The sequence below is a fragment of the Miscanthus floridulus genome, unplaced genomic scaffold (assembly GCF_019320115.1).
Source record: "Miscanthus floridulus cultivar M001 unplaced genomic scaffold, ASM1932011v1 os_2240, whole genome shotgun sequence".
Lineage (NCBI taxonomy): Eukaryota > Viridiplantae > Streptophyta > Magnoliopsida > Poales > Poaceae > Miscanthus > Miscanthus floridulus.
Window position 1 is genome coordinate 15,805 of NW_027098180.1, and position 14,057 is coordinate 29,861.

Sequence of the window (14,057 nt, forward strand, 5' to 3'; positions counted from 1 at the left end):
GGCGGCATGTCCGAGCCCTGTAGCCTGTTACTGTGGCAGTATGGTCGACGGAGCGGTCCTGTCCTTAATGCACTAGAGCAACACACCGGCCATGCCCGATCCTATGCGACGTGGGAGCTCCAGTGATAGCCTGACGCAGGGCATGGCGGACGACGTGCCGGTTGCTGTGTGCTGACAGTGTAAAGAGCCGAGGCTCAGTTGGTGCCAAGGCCAAGCCATTGTGGGGGGCTCAGCGGGCGTGAATCCCAAGGTTGCCGAGGCCCTGAAGTAGACTACCGAGGGATGGAGGGAACAGTTGGTCTTGTATACTGATTCTGAGGCTATAGTAACCCAGCCCTAACTCTGCGCGCTGCGTTGTCCCTGGAGCAGGAGTTAGGTAGCATAGCGCAGCACGGGCGCCGGTCGTGGGCACAGCACCGAGCATAGTAGCCAGTAACCCCTGCCCTATCCTATCCTAGACGGCATGGCTTCGATGTGACTGGCATCCAGTCGGCCATGCCGCTGTGTCAAGCCGTCGTTCGGCTGATATCGTGGGAGCGGTTGAGCGCGCCAATCGGACGTGACGTCTTGTCCAAGAAGTTGGTCGAGGCGGAGGCGACAGGGTTGCTTTGCCGAGCCGGCCTTGAGCGAGGCGGAGAATTGGCGTCTCGTCCAAGGCTGTATGCGTAGGGCCTCGGGCGAGACGGAGAATCGGTTCCCCGGTCGAGGCCGTTCGCGCGAGGCCTCGAGCGAGGTGAAAAGTCGGTAGGTCGTCCGAGGCCCTCCATGCGAGGCCTCTAGCGAGGCGGAGATTCGGTAGGCCGTCCAAGGCCTTCCGTGCGAGGCCTCTAGCGAGACAGAGAGTAGGTGGCTTCGGACATGGCCAGGGTTTGGCCAACAGTTGTCCCTTGGCTTTGACTTTGACGGGGTCTAAGCGATCTTTTCGATTGTTGCTTAGGGGACCCTTTCTCGTAGTACCCAACAGTAGCCCCGAGCCTCAGGGAGAGTGTGAGCGCTCTCTTTGAGGTTTTGTCGAGACTCGGCTCACAGCAGCTCCTAGCGGGATGGTGTTTCGTACTCGAGGCCTCGGTGGGTGCGCGTGAGTGCACCCGCTGGGTGTAGCCCCCAAGGCCCTGGAGGAGTGGATTTATTCCTCCAGGGGCTTTTCTTGCATTGTGAGAGGGGTTTTATTGCGTTTGCCAAGCCCATGAGTGCGAGTTTGGGTCGCTGAGCCTCGACAAGTTTGCAGGAAGAGCCCCCTAGCCTCTGCGCGGAGTCAGACGGCCGTCAGAGGGCTTTTTGTGTGGCCCTCACGCATCCTTTTCGTTCGGAAGGAGGGGTGGAGGGTGCCATGCTACCCTCGGTGGGCGTGAGTAGTGACACCCCCGGTGAGCTGTTATCGAGTAAGTCCGAGTGGAGGCCCGCGCCTCGTTCGATAGGGGTCGGCTAGCGGTCCATAGACACACTCCAAGAGTACCAAAGGACTTCTCTAGTGGGTGCCGGGGCCGTTCGATGGGCCTCGGTGGCTCGGTGCCTCCCTACGGTGGGATCCCATTCGGAGACCTCCCTACGATCTCAGACACAACTTAGGGCATCATGAGCGATTGTTTGCTCGGGCCTCGGCCATGCGCGGGCTCGCCCATAGTCGTCCCTGACTCTGTTGCCCTAGGGCGGCTGTTGAAACCCTCGGGGGCCCAGCCTTTGAACCCCTAGACTGTAACGGGCTTGATGCCCTTTATCGCGTTTTTCCGAGTCTTCGAGTGTGAGCCCGGTCGCTTGTTTCCGTCCTAGGTGCAGGAAGAGCCCTCGAGCCTCCGCACGGAGCGAGAGGGCGATCAGGGGTTCCTCTGGCTTTTTGTGTGACCCTCGTGCATCCTTTTCATTCGAACGGAGGGGTTGTTTGCCGAGCCCCCTCGAGTGCGAGCCTAGGTCGCTGGGTCTCAGCAAGGTTGTAGGAAGAGCCCTCGAGCCTCTACACGGAGCGAGAGGGCGATCAGGAGTTCCCCTGGCTTTTTGTACGCCCCTCGCGCATGAGGGTTTGTTTGCTGAGCCCCCCTCAGGTACGAGCCTGGGTCGTGGGGTCTCGGCATATTTGCAGGAAGAGCCCCCTAGCCTCTGCACGGAGCAAGAGGTCAGTCAGGAGTTCCCCTAGCTTTTTGTGTGACCCTCGCGCATCCTTTTCGTTTGAAAGGAGGGGTTGTTTGCCGAGCCCCCTTGAGTGCGAGCCTAGGTCACTGGGTCTCAGCAAGGTTGTAGGAAGAGCCCCCTAGCCTCTACACGAGGCGAGAGGGCCGTCAGGGGTTCTCCTGGCTTTTTGTTCGACCCTCGCGCATCCTTTTCGTTCAGAAGGATGGGTGGAGGGTGCCATGCTACCCTCGGTGGGCGCGAGCAGTGACACCCCCGGTGAGCTGTTATTGGGCAAGTCCGAGCGGAGGCCCACGCCCCGTTCGATAGGGGTCGGCTAGCGGTCCATAGACGCACTCCAAGAGTACCAGAGGGCTTCTCTAGTGGGTGCCGGGGCTGTTCGATGGGCCCTGGTGGCTCGGTGCCTCCCTACGGTGGGATCCCATTCAGAGACCTCCCTGTCGGTCTCGGACACGACTTAGGGCGTCCCAAGCGTTTCGCTTGCTTGGGCCTCGGCCCCGTATGGGCTCGCCCATAGTCATCCCTGACTCTATTGCCCTGGGGTGGCTGTCGAGACCCTCGGGGGCCCAGCCTTCGAACCCCTGGACTATAATGGGCTCGACGCCCAGTTCCTTCATCTAAAAGGAATCGGGTGGGGGATATTCCCTCCCCTCATCGGCTTGACAATAGCAGGCGTGCCTTTTGAGGTGATTTTCTCGGGGAGGCGGAATGACGCCTGCCACTGCAGCGGTCGGATGCGACGTCGTGTCAGCGGATGGAACATAACTGTTCACGCGATTAATGAGGAAAAGGTGGGTACGTGGGCGGTAAAATCAGATCTGGATTAACTGTGCTGGATCTGGGGGAAACTTTCCCGATTTCGTCGCCCGCCCGTTTCGCCTCCTTCCTGCATAAATACGCAATGAGCCTCGCCCCTCCCCTCCTTACCTTGCCTGCATTTGCCCTTGCCGCCCTTGAGCCGTTGCTAGAACAGAGAGCGCCGGGGAGAAGAAGAGAGAGAGGCAAGGTAGAGAGAGCGAGAAAGGCTCACCGTCGTAGTCATATTCTCCATCGCACCCCATGGCTAGCACCGTTATCATTGAGGCAGACCCTTGGGGTTAGTCCGATGTCACCGTGGAGACGCTCCAGTCGCTCATCGATGAGGGCCTTCTCCGTCCGGTTATCGACCCTAATAGGCCGGAGTGGATCGCTCCGTCGGGCGAGCCGGAGCCGAGGCCACGTGACGGCTACATCGTGAGCTTCGTGTCCTTTCACGAGCGCGACTTCGGCTTGTCGGTGGACCAATTCATGCAGGCGCTCCCGCACTACTATGGCGTGGAGCTCCACAACTTCAACCCCAACTCCATCGCGTAGGCGGCCATCTTCATCGCCGTCTGCGAGGGGTACCTGGGGATTGCTCCCCACTGGGAGCTATGGCTCCACCTTTTCCGGGCAGGGCATACCACCAAGCCGACGGGCACGATGGGCACGAGGAAGGCGGTGAGGGCCGGCGGCTGCACTCTCCAAGTGCGCTAGGACCATCAGCACCTTTACATCCCAGCCCAGCTGGCGTCAACCAATCGTCGTTGGTACACCAGCTGGTTCTACCTCCGCAACGACGACGGCAAACTTTCCCCCTACACTAGGCGGATCGTGGAGAGCTGTCTGGAGAAGTGGAAGTATGGCGTCCTGAGGGAGGATCAGCCCAAGCTGCAGCCACTCCTAGAGGGGCTGGAGAGGCTGCGGAGCCGCTGCCTTACGGTGGCTATGGTCGTGGCTGCCTTCCACCGCCAGAGGGTGCTGCCGCTGATGGCTCGGTGGCGGCGCCTGTACGAGATGAGGCCGGATGAGCCGATCGAGGGCATCTGGATGTCCGCCTCCGCCCTCTCCGATGAGGAGATTCTTCGTCGGGTGAGGGAGACGGTGGAGGCGAAGCTGAGGAGCGGTGGCCTGACCCCCATCGTGATGCGCCCGTCGTGGGGGTTCCTCTCCCTGGTAAGTCACGTGCCGCTGTAGCCCCCGAGGCCTCCCCGTTCCTCACCGTTGTCTGTTCCCTTACCCTTGTTTGCCGTTTCGGCAAGGGATGAGGGACGTGCGAGCCTCCCCGCCGCCCATTCCCGAGGACGCAGCGCGGCGGGCGGCGAACCGGGTGCACGCCGAGGCGCAGAAGAAGCGGAAGGACGCTAAGGAGGCAAAGCACACGAGGAAGATCCTTGCGCGCGAGGGACTAGAGAAGCGCCACCGACACCAGAGGCAGGACGGTCTCCCAGTGGAGTCGTCTCCGTCGCCATCACTGTCGATGGAAGCTTCGGATGGAGATGATGAGAGCGAGGGACCCTTAGTTCGAGTGTTTTTTCTTTTATCCCATAGTCCAATGCCATATTTGTTTCCTATCCTATAACCATCTACGCCATAGCCTTTGTATGATTCAGTTTCAGAGTCCGCTTTGTTGAGTTTGTGTCCTAGGTCAAAGTCTTGTTGCTGGTTTAGATTGTGTTCTTTTCTAGTTTGTGTTGATACCTCCACCCGCCGCTATTCCGTATCACCATCGGTTTGCATCTTGTGTCCACTAAATCCCTGATTCGAACAGCTTCCTTAAAACAGTCATAACTTTTGCATCCGAACTCGAAACGGAAAAAAATTTATATCTACGGAGAACGCCAGAAAATTTTAGATCTATTTCATCCCAGCATCGCTGGGTTTGTAAAAATTAGATTTGCGAAATTCGATTAGGAAAATTAAGTTTCTGGGCCCACAAGTTTTGGTATGCTTTTTAGCACAGTCCTATTTTTCTATATGCCACATCTTTTATTCAATTGAGCTCAATTTTTTTATGGTTTATTCTTGTGTGCTCCTTGCTGAGAAAAAAATATCAAAAGAGCAAAAGCAAGAAAAAAAAGATTGGACAAAAAAATAAAAGGAAAAAAATAGTAAAAGAGAATAGAAGATATCGAAAAGGAGCACATAAGGAACACTCAATAGCTCTATTGTTTGTGGTATCTTTTGCCTTGTTCATATCCGTTGCTACCTTTAATACTTGTTTCCTTTCATCCTTGTTTCCTCTCTTGTTTATCACAACTGGTGATAGAAACACGTATAGGCCAGCAACTAGGACAAGTGCTCTGGACATTTATTCAATATTGTTGTCTATCACTGACTTGTGTGCCATATATATATATATATATATTTGTTCTTTTTCGTGCCTCCCAAGCTCCACATATACTTCAGATCGGTACAGAAAAAGACCCTTACAATCTGTGTGTCACACCCTCACAGGTATCACGAACTAGCCACCGGTTATACCGTCCACTGCTTTGCGTTGGTAAGAACCTTGTAAGAGCTTGGTAAGACGCTTCCACTTGCTGTGAAAAGTGACACCACTGCAACCACATAGTCATTTGGTAGGGATAACTTTCACCCGTTTATTCCTTGTTTTTGTGTTTACAATGGCAGGTTGTTCGTATCCACCGACTTATGATGGTATAGGTGCTGATGAGTACATGGAGTGGGAAATTGCCATCGTTAACATATTTGCTACTCGCTTTATGTGTCCAAGGAGGAAGGTAAAAAATGCAGCTAGTGTTTTGCGACATTTTGCTTTATCTTGGTGGGAGTCTTTAGATCCTTCTAATAAACCTCAAACTTAGAATGATATAAAACTTCTTATGCGAGAAACCTTTGTTAATTCACCTCCTGTTTTGACTTCGTATGCTGAGGTGCACCATTTAGAGGAAGAGTCTGTTGTTATTCCTCTTGCTATGACTAACCATCTACAGAATAATGTACATAAGTGAGAGGATGATGTGGAAGAAAATGAGGAGCTCACAACCTCAGATGCAAATTTAGAACCATCACTTCACCATGCACCTATTACTCCTGCTGAGAACACAGGTAATGCTCATGGTCCTACACTCACGGAAGGTGAAAATTGTCTTAATGTACTAAATTTTTCCACAAACCATGCTGTCATAGAGCAATTGTTAGTGGAACCCTCTCTTGATTTATCTTTGTCCTATGATAATTTGCTTGATGTTCCTTGCGACAAAGATGAATTGGTTGAAGATGCTTCAATTTTACATGTTTTGGAACCAGTGACTTGTGCTGAAAATAAACATGTTATTCACATTGCTACTAAAATTGATGAGTTCAAACTGTTGTCTTCTTTATATACTTTGGGTTACATTGAATTTGATATTTTGTGTAACCTAGATTGTTTGGAAGAGAGCCTTTTTAAATATGCTGATTTGCCTTGGTTTTCTAAACACACATATCACTTTATTGGCAAATATAATTGTAAAGGAGAGTATATGGTGCATCGTGTCTATATTTGTTCAACTCTGAAATCTCCTTTCATTGTGCAAAAATATGATCAACTAGAGGGCACCAATAGCGATAATGTTGTCATGTCGAAATCCCCAAGTTTTGTAATGAGGCAACAGGTTAAATTTCAAGAAGGGGAGCAATGTTGGCTACTACCGATAACTTGTCCACCAGCTAAGCTCAAACCGAGGACGGTTTGTTGTCAAGAAGGGGAGGATGATGAGGACATGGCACCTTCGGATACGAACAATGATTATAAGGTGCGTTCATTCCTACATTTGCATAGTGGCTTTGGTTATAATTCACTTGGTTCCACATGTACATGTCACTATTTGATTGTAGGTTCAAATGTGTTTCATAATGGAAGTTCATCAAAGTTGAACTTTCGGTTCGTCGGCAGCCCGACAGTGCCTCATTGGGAAGGCCATAACTCATCCATCCGGAGTGCAATTGAGGTCAATGAGCACTTGATGGAAAGCTTGTTTGATAAGCTTTCAAATAGATCTGGTTCCAACTCAATATCACATCGGCAAGGCCTCCAAATCATCAATATATTCTATCGCTATTTCTGGCGGGAGCTACACTATCGTCATGGGCTTGTTAGACATCCTTGGGACCCGGGCCCAAGTTGGAGCACGCCCCGAGAAGATGGAGAACGCCTAAGAGATGGCCTTGGACGTCCTCCTCCTTGGCCACCACCTTAGAAGGCCAGCAAGGACGTCCAAGCCAAGCCAGAGGCCCAGTCCAATCCGAGTTCGAGTCTGCCTCGGCCGTCAGGACTAGTCTGCAATAAAACGGACGCCCAGGACGCATCCGAACTCCGTTTTTTATGATCCACATATGGATGGAAAGATAATTTCATAAGGAAACCAATGGAAGTGGTCCCACATCAAAATTCCATCAGAATCAATAGGAATCATTGAAACAAGTTGACGTCCAGAATCTATCATGGCGCTGCGTCGTCGTCTTTTGGGCCGTTGGGCCTTGTAACGTGTTGGGACACCTTTAGGACATGAAGAGGGATCCTTGGACATCCCATAGGCTATATAATCAGTAGCCACCACCTACATTAGGTTTTGGGTTTTGTTTTAGATCAATCTGTCATTGAACAGTCGCCGTTATCGATTTGCAAGACCCCAACTTCGAGTGCTTAATCATTCATCTGCAATTGTCACTTTAATTGAGTTGATTTTTATCTTGTTCTTGCTTGTGTTATTCAATTCATAGCAGGGATTAGCCTTTTTGGCAAGGTCAACCGGATTGTGACATGGTTGATAACCAGAGGAGATGTGGTGCTAAGATTACAGGGTTTGGGTCTTTGTGATCTGAAGCCGGATCGGTGTGTCGCTCTCCGAACAAATCATTATTTATCTTGAACCTGATGGAAGATCGGGATCCCCGTCTCCATTAAGTGGTATCAGAGCTTCAGGTATACCATCAAGTTCAAGATAAAAAGCAACCCAATTAAAGTGACAATTGCAGATGAATGATTAAGCACTCGAAGTTGGGGTCTTGCAAACCAATAACAGCGATTGTTCAATGACAGATTGATCTAAAACAAAACCCAAAACCAAATGTAGGTGGTGGCTACTGATTATATAGCCTAAGGGACATCCAAGGATCCCTCTTCACGTCCTAAAGGTGTCCCAACACGTTACAAGGCCCAACGGCCCAAAAGACGACGACGCAGCGCCGTGACAGATTCTGGACGTCAACTTGTTTTGATGATTCCCATTGATTCTGATGTAATTTTGATATGGGACCACTGGTTTCCTTATGAAATTATCTTTCCATCCATATGTTGATCATCAAAAACGGAGTTCGGATGCATCTTGGGCGTCCATTTTATTGCAGACTGGTCCTGAGGGCCGAGGCAGACTCGAACTCGGATTGGACTGGGTCTCTAGTTTGGCTTGGACATCCTTGCTAGCCTCCTAAGGTGGTGGCCAAGGAGGAGGACGTCCAAGGCCATCTCTTAGGCATTCTCCAACTTCTTGGGGCGTGCTCCAACTTGGGCCCGGGTCCCAAGGATGTCTAACAAGCCCATGACGATAGTGTAGCTCCCGCCAAAAATAGTGACAGAATATATTGGTGATTTGGAGGCCTTGCTGATGTGATATTGAGTTGGAACCAGATCTATTTGAAAGCTTATCAAACAAGCTTTCCATCAAGTGCTCATTGACTTCGATCGCACTCTGGATGGATGAGTTATGGCCTTCCCAATGAGGCACTGTCGGGCTGCCGACGAACCGAAAGTTCAACTTTGATGAACTTCCATTATGAAACACATTTGAACCTACAATCAAATAGTGACATGTACATGTGAAATCAAGTGAATTATAATCAAAGCCACTATGCAAATGTAGGAACGAGCGTACCTTATAATCATTGTTCGTATCCGAAGGTGCCATGTCCTCATCACGGGGTCCCCTGGACCATCTTCCTGATGTCGAGGAGACGGTGCCCAGGGCATCGGCGAGCAGCCTGGCACTCCTAGGAGGAGGAGGGGGAGATGCCTCGGGGCCGGCGATCACCCGCCCTGGGTCCGAGGCTGACACGCCCGAGGCGTGGGCGTTGGGAAAGCACGCCATCAGCCCGGTGGGCTTGACGGTAGAGGTGGAGCAGGTGGCGGCGGGGGCGACGCAACTGCCCCTGCAGAGGACTATGGGGGTGCCAGGGTCCGTCGAGGATCGGCCAGCACCGGTGGATACAAAGGATGTGCCTCCACCGCTGCCACCGCCTTCGCAGAGGAGGGTCGCCGTGCCGAAGTGGTTGTAGCCCCGCTCGAGGTAAGCATATTTTTGGTAGAGTTGCAGCATTTTCCGTTCGTTCTTCGATCGCATGCTGACCCCGTAAGTATCTTGTCTTCAGCCGGAAACGTCATGCGGATGTGCCCGCCTTGGCGCCACTTAAGGCGCTCAAGGTGAGCCCCAGCTCCACCGCCCACTAGGTGGTGGAGGCGCAAGCCTCCATGCAACGTGGCACGGCATCGGCGAGGGCCGACCCGAAGGAGCCGGTCGCCCAAGGAGAGGCTGCCGAGGTGACCCCGACACAAGCGGGGGAGGGAGCACCTCTGCCCTGTGAGGTCGAGGCCCGTGGGTCAGATGAGGTCGAGGCGTCCTTAGTCGCTGAGGCCACCGAGGTCGAGGCCCCCCGTACCTCTAAGGCCAAGGCGACGGAGGCCGGGGTGCCTAGGACTACCGAGGCCGCGTTGGCTGGGGCCACAGCCCGCGGGACCACCGAGGCCACAATGGTGGAGGCCGGAGCCCCCGGGACCACCGAGGCCGGGGCGGCCGAGGCCGATGTGATCGCGGCGAAGCCAGTGGCCTGGGAAGTGGAGATGAAGATGGCGGAGGCCTCGGTACCGCCCCTGGTCCAAGGCCTACCGCTATTGTGGGAGAGTGCCCGAGAAGTGGAGGTCCATTCGATCTCCTCTGGTGATACTTCCTAGGGGAGGGAGGGGGCAGATGCCGAGGCGGTCAGCACCATGGAGCAGCCTGCTCCGGCCTCTGGTGAGGGAAGCTCGGCCCTCGTTCGGGTGCAGCCTAAGCCCTGCGGGTGGGACCACCCACGTGTCTTGTGGCGGAGCCAGGATGACCCTAAGGGGGAGCCTCTATTCTCCCTTGAGGATGCGGCCAAGGGGGCGCTGGGACACCTTCGACCAATACCGCCAGCTGGCAGAGCGGTCGTTGTGGACAGCGCTGTCCATCATGGCCGACGATCTACTCGGGGTCGCCCAGGTACGCGTCTCCCTTTCTCGTGCGGTGTCATCTTTTTCTAAGTTTTTTCGCAGTGCATGACCCCTGTTCTGCTTACCCAGGAGGTCGAGACCCAGTCCCTTAGGAAGTCAGTCTTTCTCCGGCGGGAGAGGGACGTCTAGGACCAGCTCCAACGGCAGAAGGACCTGCTCGCTCATGCCAATGAGCTTCTGTCGGCGTGGAGCACGGAGGTGGAGGACCTCCGCCTGCGCGGTACCGATATGAAGGCTGCGGCGGTGGTGGCTCAGGAGCAGGTCACCACCTTGGCGGCGTGGGTCAAGGAGTTGGAGGAGGAGCTGACCCGCGTGGCCGGTGATCGGGACGCCTTTAGGTCCTAGGCTAGAGAAGCCACGGCCTCTGTCAAGGCCCTTGCTGGATAGCTAGGGACGGAGTAGGGTGTGCACCAGCTAACGAAAGGTGCCTTGGATGAGGCCCTCAAGGTGGCTGAGGCTTCCCGGACCGAGGCTGTGGTCTGGAGGGGAAAGGCCGAGGGTAAGTCTTAGTCCCCTGTTTTATTTGTTTTTCTTATGTTCGGCCCCTAACTCCTTGGTGTGATGTAGAGCTAGAGGAAGAGGCTTCCAGGGTGGCCGAGGCCTCCCGGGTCGAGGTCCAACGCCTGAAGGAGAAGGCTGAGGCTTCTCGGGTCGAGGCCCAGCGCTAGAAGGGGAAAGCCAAGGCCTCTCGAGTCGAGGCCCGACGCTGGGAGGAGAAGGCCGAGGGTGAGTCCCATAGGCTTCCACCCCTATTTGGCTTGTTTCCCTTTGCGCTCGACCCCATTCCGTTTCTTTTGGCATAGAGTTGGAGACGAAGGTCACTCGGGCAGCCGAGGCCTCTGTCGCCGTGCAGACGTGTGCTCGAGACCGAGATAGGGGAGCACGACACGCTGAAGAGTGCCGCCCGTACCGCCTGCGAGGGCCCTAGAGGTCGAGGGGGTACCAGTCGGGCAGCTCCCTCGGGAGCAGCCTGATCATGTTGAGTGGCCAAGTGCGCGAGCGACTTCGAGGGGCGCTGCACATGGGCGTTAAGCGCGCCCTGGCCATCATTGCCTCGCACGACATCGGCGTCAACCTCAAGGCCATCAGTGATGGATACATCCTGCCCGACGATGATGGGGAGGTCAACGAGGAGGTAGCGAAGCTGATGGAGGCGGCGAAGGGCCCCGGCACGACGCTGGCCAGCTGTTCGAAGAGGAGGTGGTCCCTCCTACGCTGTCCGCTAATGCTGGAGACCCTGAGCCTTGACCTGGGCCCAAGAGGCTGTGTAATTAGATTAGGGATTACGTTACCCTACCATAACGCTGGTGGCCATCGAGGCCTTTTTAAAGTAATCGTGCGTCTATGCTTCTTTAATCATTTTTATTGTATTTCAAGCCTCTGCCCTCTGTCTCGTTTCTGAACAAATCTCTTGCAAAAAACTTCCTCGGAGCCTAAGCTGCCCCTCGGGCAAAAGGTGGTGAGGGAGTGCCATAGCCCAGAGGCATAGGCCATCTCACAACTCAGCTAGCCTTCTGGCCCTGAGACAGTCTTTCGGTCCTTAGGTTTTTTCACAATCGACTGGTCAGAGCACGCTAGAGAGTTTGGCGTAGGATTTTTTTTGAAAAACAACTAAAAAATGGTATGTGGGACTTAGGGGGGAGTCCCCCCTTCTAGCCCCCGAGGGAGGCTTGGTTCTACAGAGGCAGAGCTGAGTCCTGTGCGAGCCCCGCAGTGGGCACCTCTGTAGAGGCAGAGCTGAGTCTCCCTTATGGTGTTATCGTAATGCCAAGGCCCATGATGGGCTCGGCGGGTTTCTCGAAAAATTAGAACAATTAAAGAACGCTTCTTAATTGTATTTCGAGAAACAATGTATACAACGCTTGGAATTTAAGGGTAAAAGCGACGTAGTTGTTCTATGTTCCAAGCGTTGGTGAGGATTTCGCCCTTCTTATTGGCTAGCTTGTAAGTCCTAGGCTTTAGCACTTCGGCGATGATGTACGGTCCTTCCATGGCGGGGTCAGCTTGTGGCAGCCCTTGTTGCTCTGCCTTAGCCTTAGCACCAGGTCGCCTACCTTCAGGTCTCGACTTCGAATGTGCCGGGCTTGATAGCGTCATAGAGCTTGCTGGTATTTGGCCGAATGTAGCAGCGCAACGTCTCGGGCTTCCTCTAGCTGGTCGAGGGCATCCTCACGGGTAGTGCGGTTGCTCTGCTCGTTGTAGGACCAAGCCTCAGGGAACCGTACTCCAAGTCAGTGGGTAGGATGGGCCTCGGCCCCATAGACTAAGAAGAATGGTGTAAACCCCCGTGGCCCTGGCTCAGGGTATTCCCTCAGGCTCCAGATGACTGACGGGGAGTTTGGCAAGCCATTTCTTGCCAAACTTCTTCAATCGGTTATATATTCTCGGCTTAAGGCCCTGTAGGATCATGCCATTAGCACGTTTCTACTTGGCCATTCGTCCTAGGGTGTCCACGGCCGACCAGGCCACATGGATGTGGTTGGTCATCGCAGAACATCAGGAACTTGTGGTCGGTGAATTGCGTCCCATTGTCAGTGATGATGGTGTTCGGAACCCCGAAACCTATGGATGATATCAGTGAAGAACAGCACCGCTTTGCTCGGATTTGATTTGATTGATCGGACGAGCCTCGATCCACTTGGAGAACTTATCGATTGCTTCCAACAGATGGGTTGTAGCCCCTAGGGGCTTTCTGTAGAAGGTTCCGGCCATGTCCAGCCCCCACACGGTGAAGGGCCATGTAATGGGGATGGTTTGAGGGCTTGGGCCGGGAGGTGCATTTTGCACGCATAGTACTGGCACCCTCGCAGGAGCGTACTAGCTTGGTGGCATCACGCAACCACCGTCGGCCAGTAGAACCCTTAGCGGAAGGCATTTCTGATGAGCGTTCGAGGCGCCGCATGGTGCCCCACAGGCTCCCGCATGCAAGTCCCAAGTAGGGCTCGACCTGCCTCGGTAGTGATGCATCGTTGGAGGATGCCAGATGGGCTTCACCGGTACAACTCGCCATCGCTGAGGACGTGAGCTTTGGCTCGTCGTGCAAGCCATCTAGCTTCAGTCCTGTCTGTAGGGAGCTCTCCTCGGATGAGGCAATCAAGGAACAGGACCCGCCAGTCCGTGCCTTCGTTGGCCTTGGGAGGCTCTACGTCTACTTCCATAACCTCGGCCTCAGCCACGAGGGTCTCGGCGACCGAGGGGGCCTCGAGGCCTATGGTGGGCTCGATCGGTGGGCCCTCTTCCGCTGCCGAGGCATAGTGATGGAAGGCTTATGGAGATCTCTGGCGAAGATGTTCGGGGGGACCAAGGCCCGTGCCGATGCCATCTTTGCCAGTTCGACCGCGGCCTCATTGAATTTTTGCGCGATGTGGTTGAGTTCGAGACCGTCAAACTTGTCTTCAAGGCGACGTACCAGCTTGCAGTACGCCTCCATCTTGGGGTCATGGCAGTTCGACTCCTTCATCACCTGATCGACAACGAGCTGCGAATCGCCCCTCATTATTGTGTCGTCGTCGCCTACTGACCACCTCGTGGTCGCCCTATGCCTCGCGTTGGTTGCTGAGGCGGTCGTGCAACAAGGGGACCCTATTGATCATTGGTGCGCGAGCAGGGTCAGGGCGAGCCGAGGCCTCCCTGTCCTGCCGAGGTAGTGCCGTGGGAAGGTCCGAGGCACCTCCGCGCCGTCGGGAGGCAGAACTCTTGGCCTACTGCACCGCGGCGGTCTCAAGGAGATCCCGGAGCTCACCGCAGACCCGTCGCCCCTCCGTAGTAGAAGGCTTGGGCATTGTTTGGACTAGCATTGTTGTAGCCGCGACATTCTGGCTAGCGCGATTGAAGATTGGGGGTTGCTCACCCCCTTAGTCGTCGTTGATGCGGTGGTGGACGT

The 14,057-nt window shown here is 54.4% G+C and overlaps 1 protein-coding gene across 1 annotated transcript; it reads left to right on the top strand.

The window, feature by feature from the left end:
• Positions 1 to 9,394: 9,394 nt before the first annotated feature.
• LOC136534748 (uncharacterized) lies at positions 9,395 to 10,519 on the top strand. Its single transcript, XM_066527126.1, has 2 exons — positions 9,395 to 9,784; positions 10,304 to 10,519. The coding sequence occupies exons 1-2, from the start codon at positions 9,395 to 9,397 to the stop codon at positions 10,517 to 10,519; spliced, it is 606 nt and encodes a 201-aa protein (XP_066383223.1).
• The last annotated feature ends 3,538 nt before the right edge of the window (positions 10,520 to 14,057 follow it).

Coding starts and splice junctions, on each gene's coding strand:
- LOC136534748 (XM_066527126.1), top strand. CDS start 9,395: ATGCAACGTGGCACGGCATCGGCGAGGGCCGACCCGAAGGAGCCGGTC. Junction 9,785..10,303: donor TGAAGATGGCGGAGGCCTCG/GTACCGCCCCTG, acceptor AGGGACGTCTAG/GACCAGCTCCAACGGCAGAA.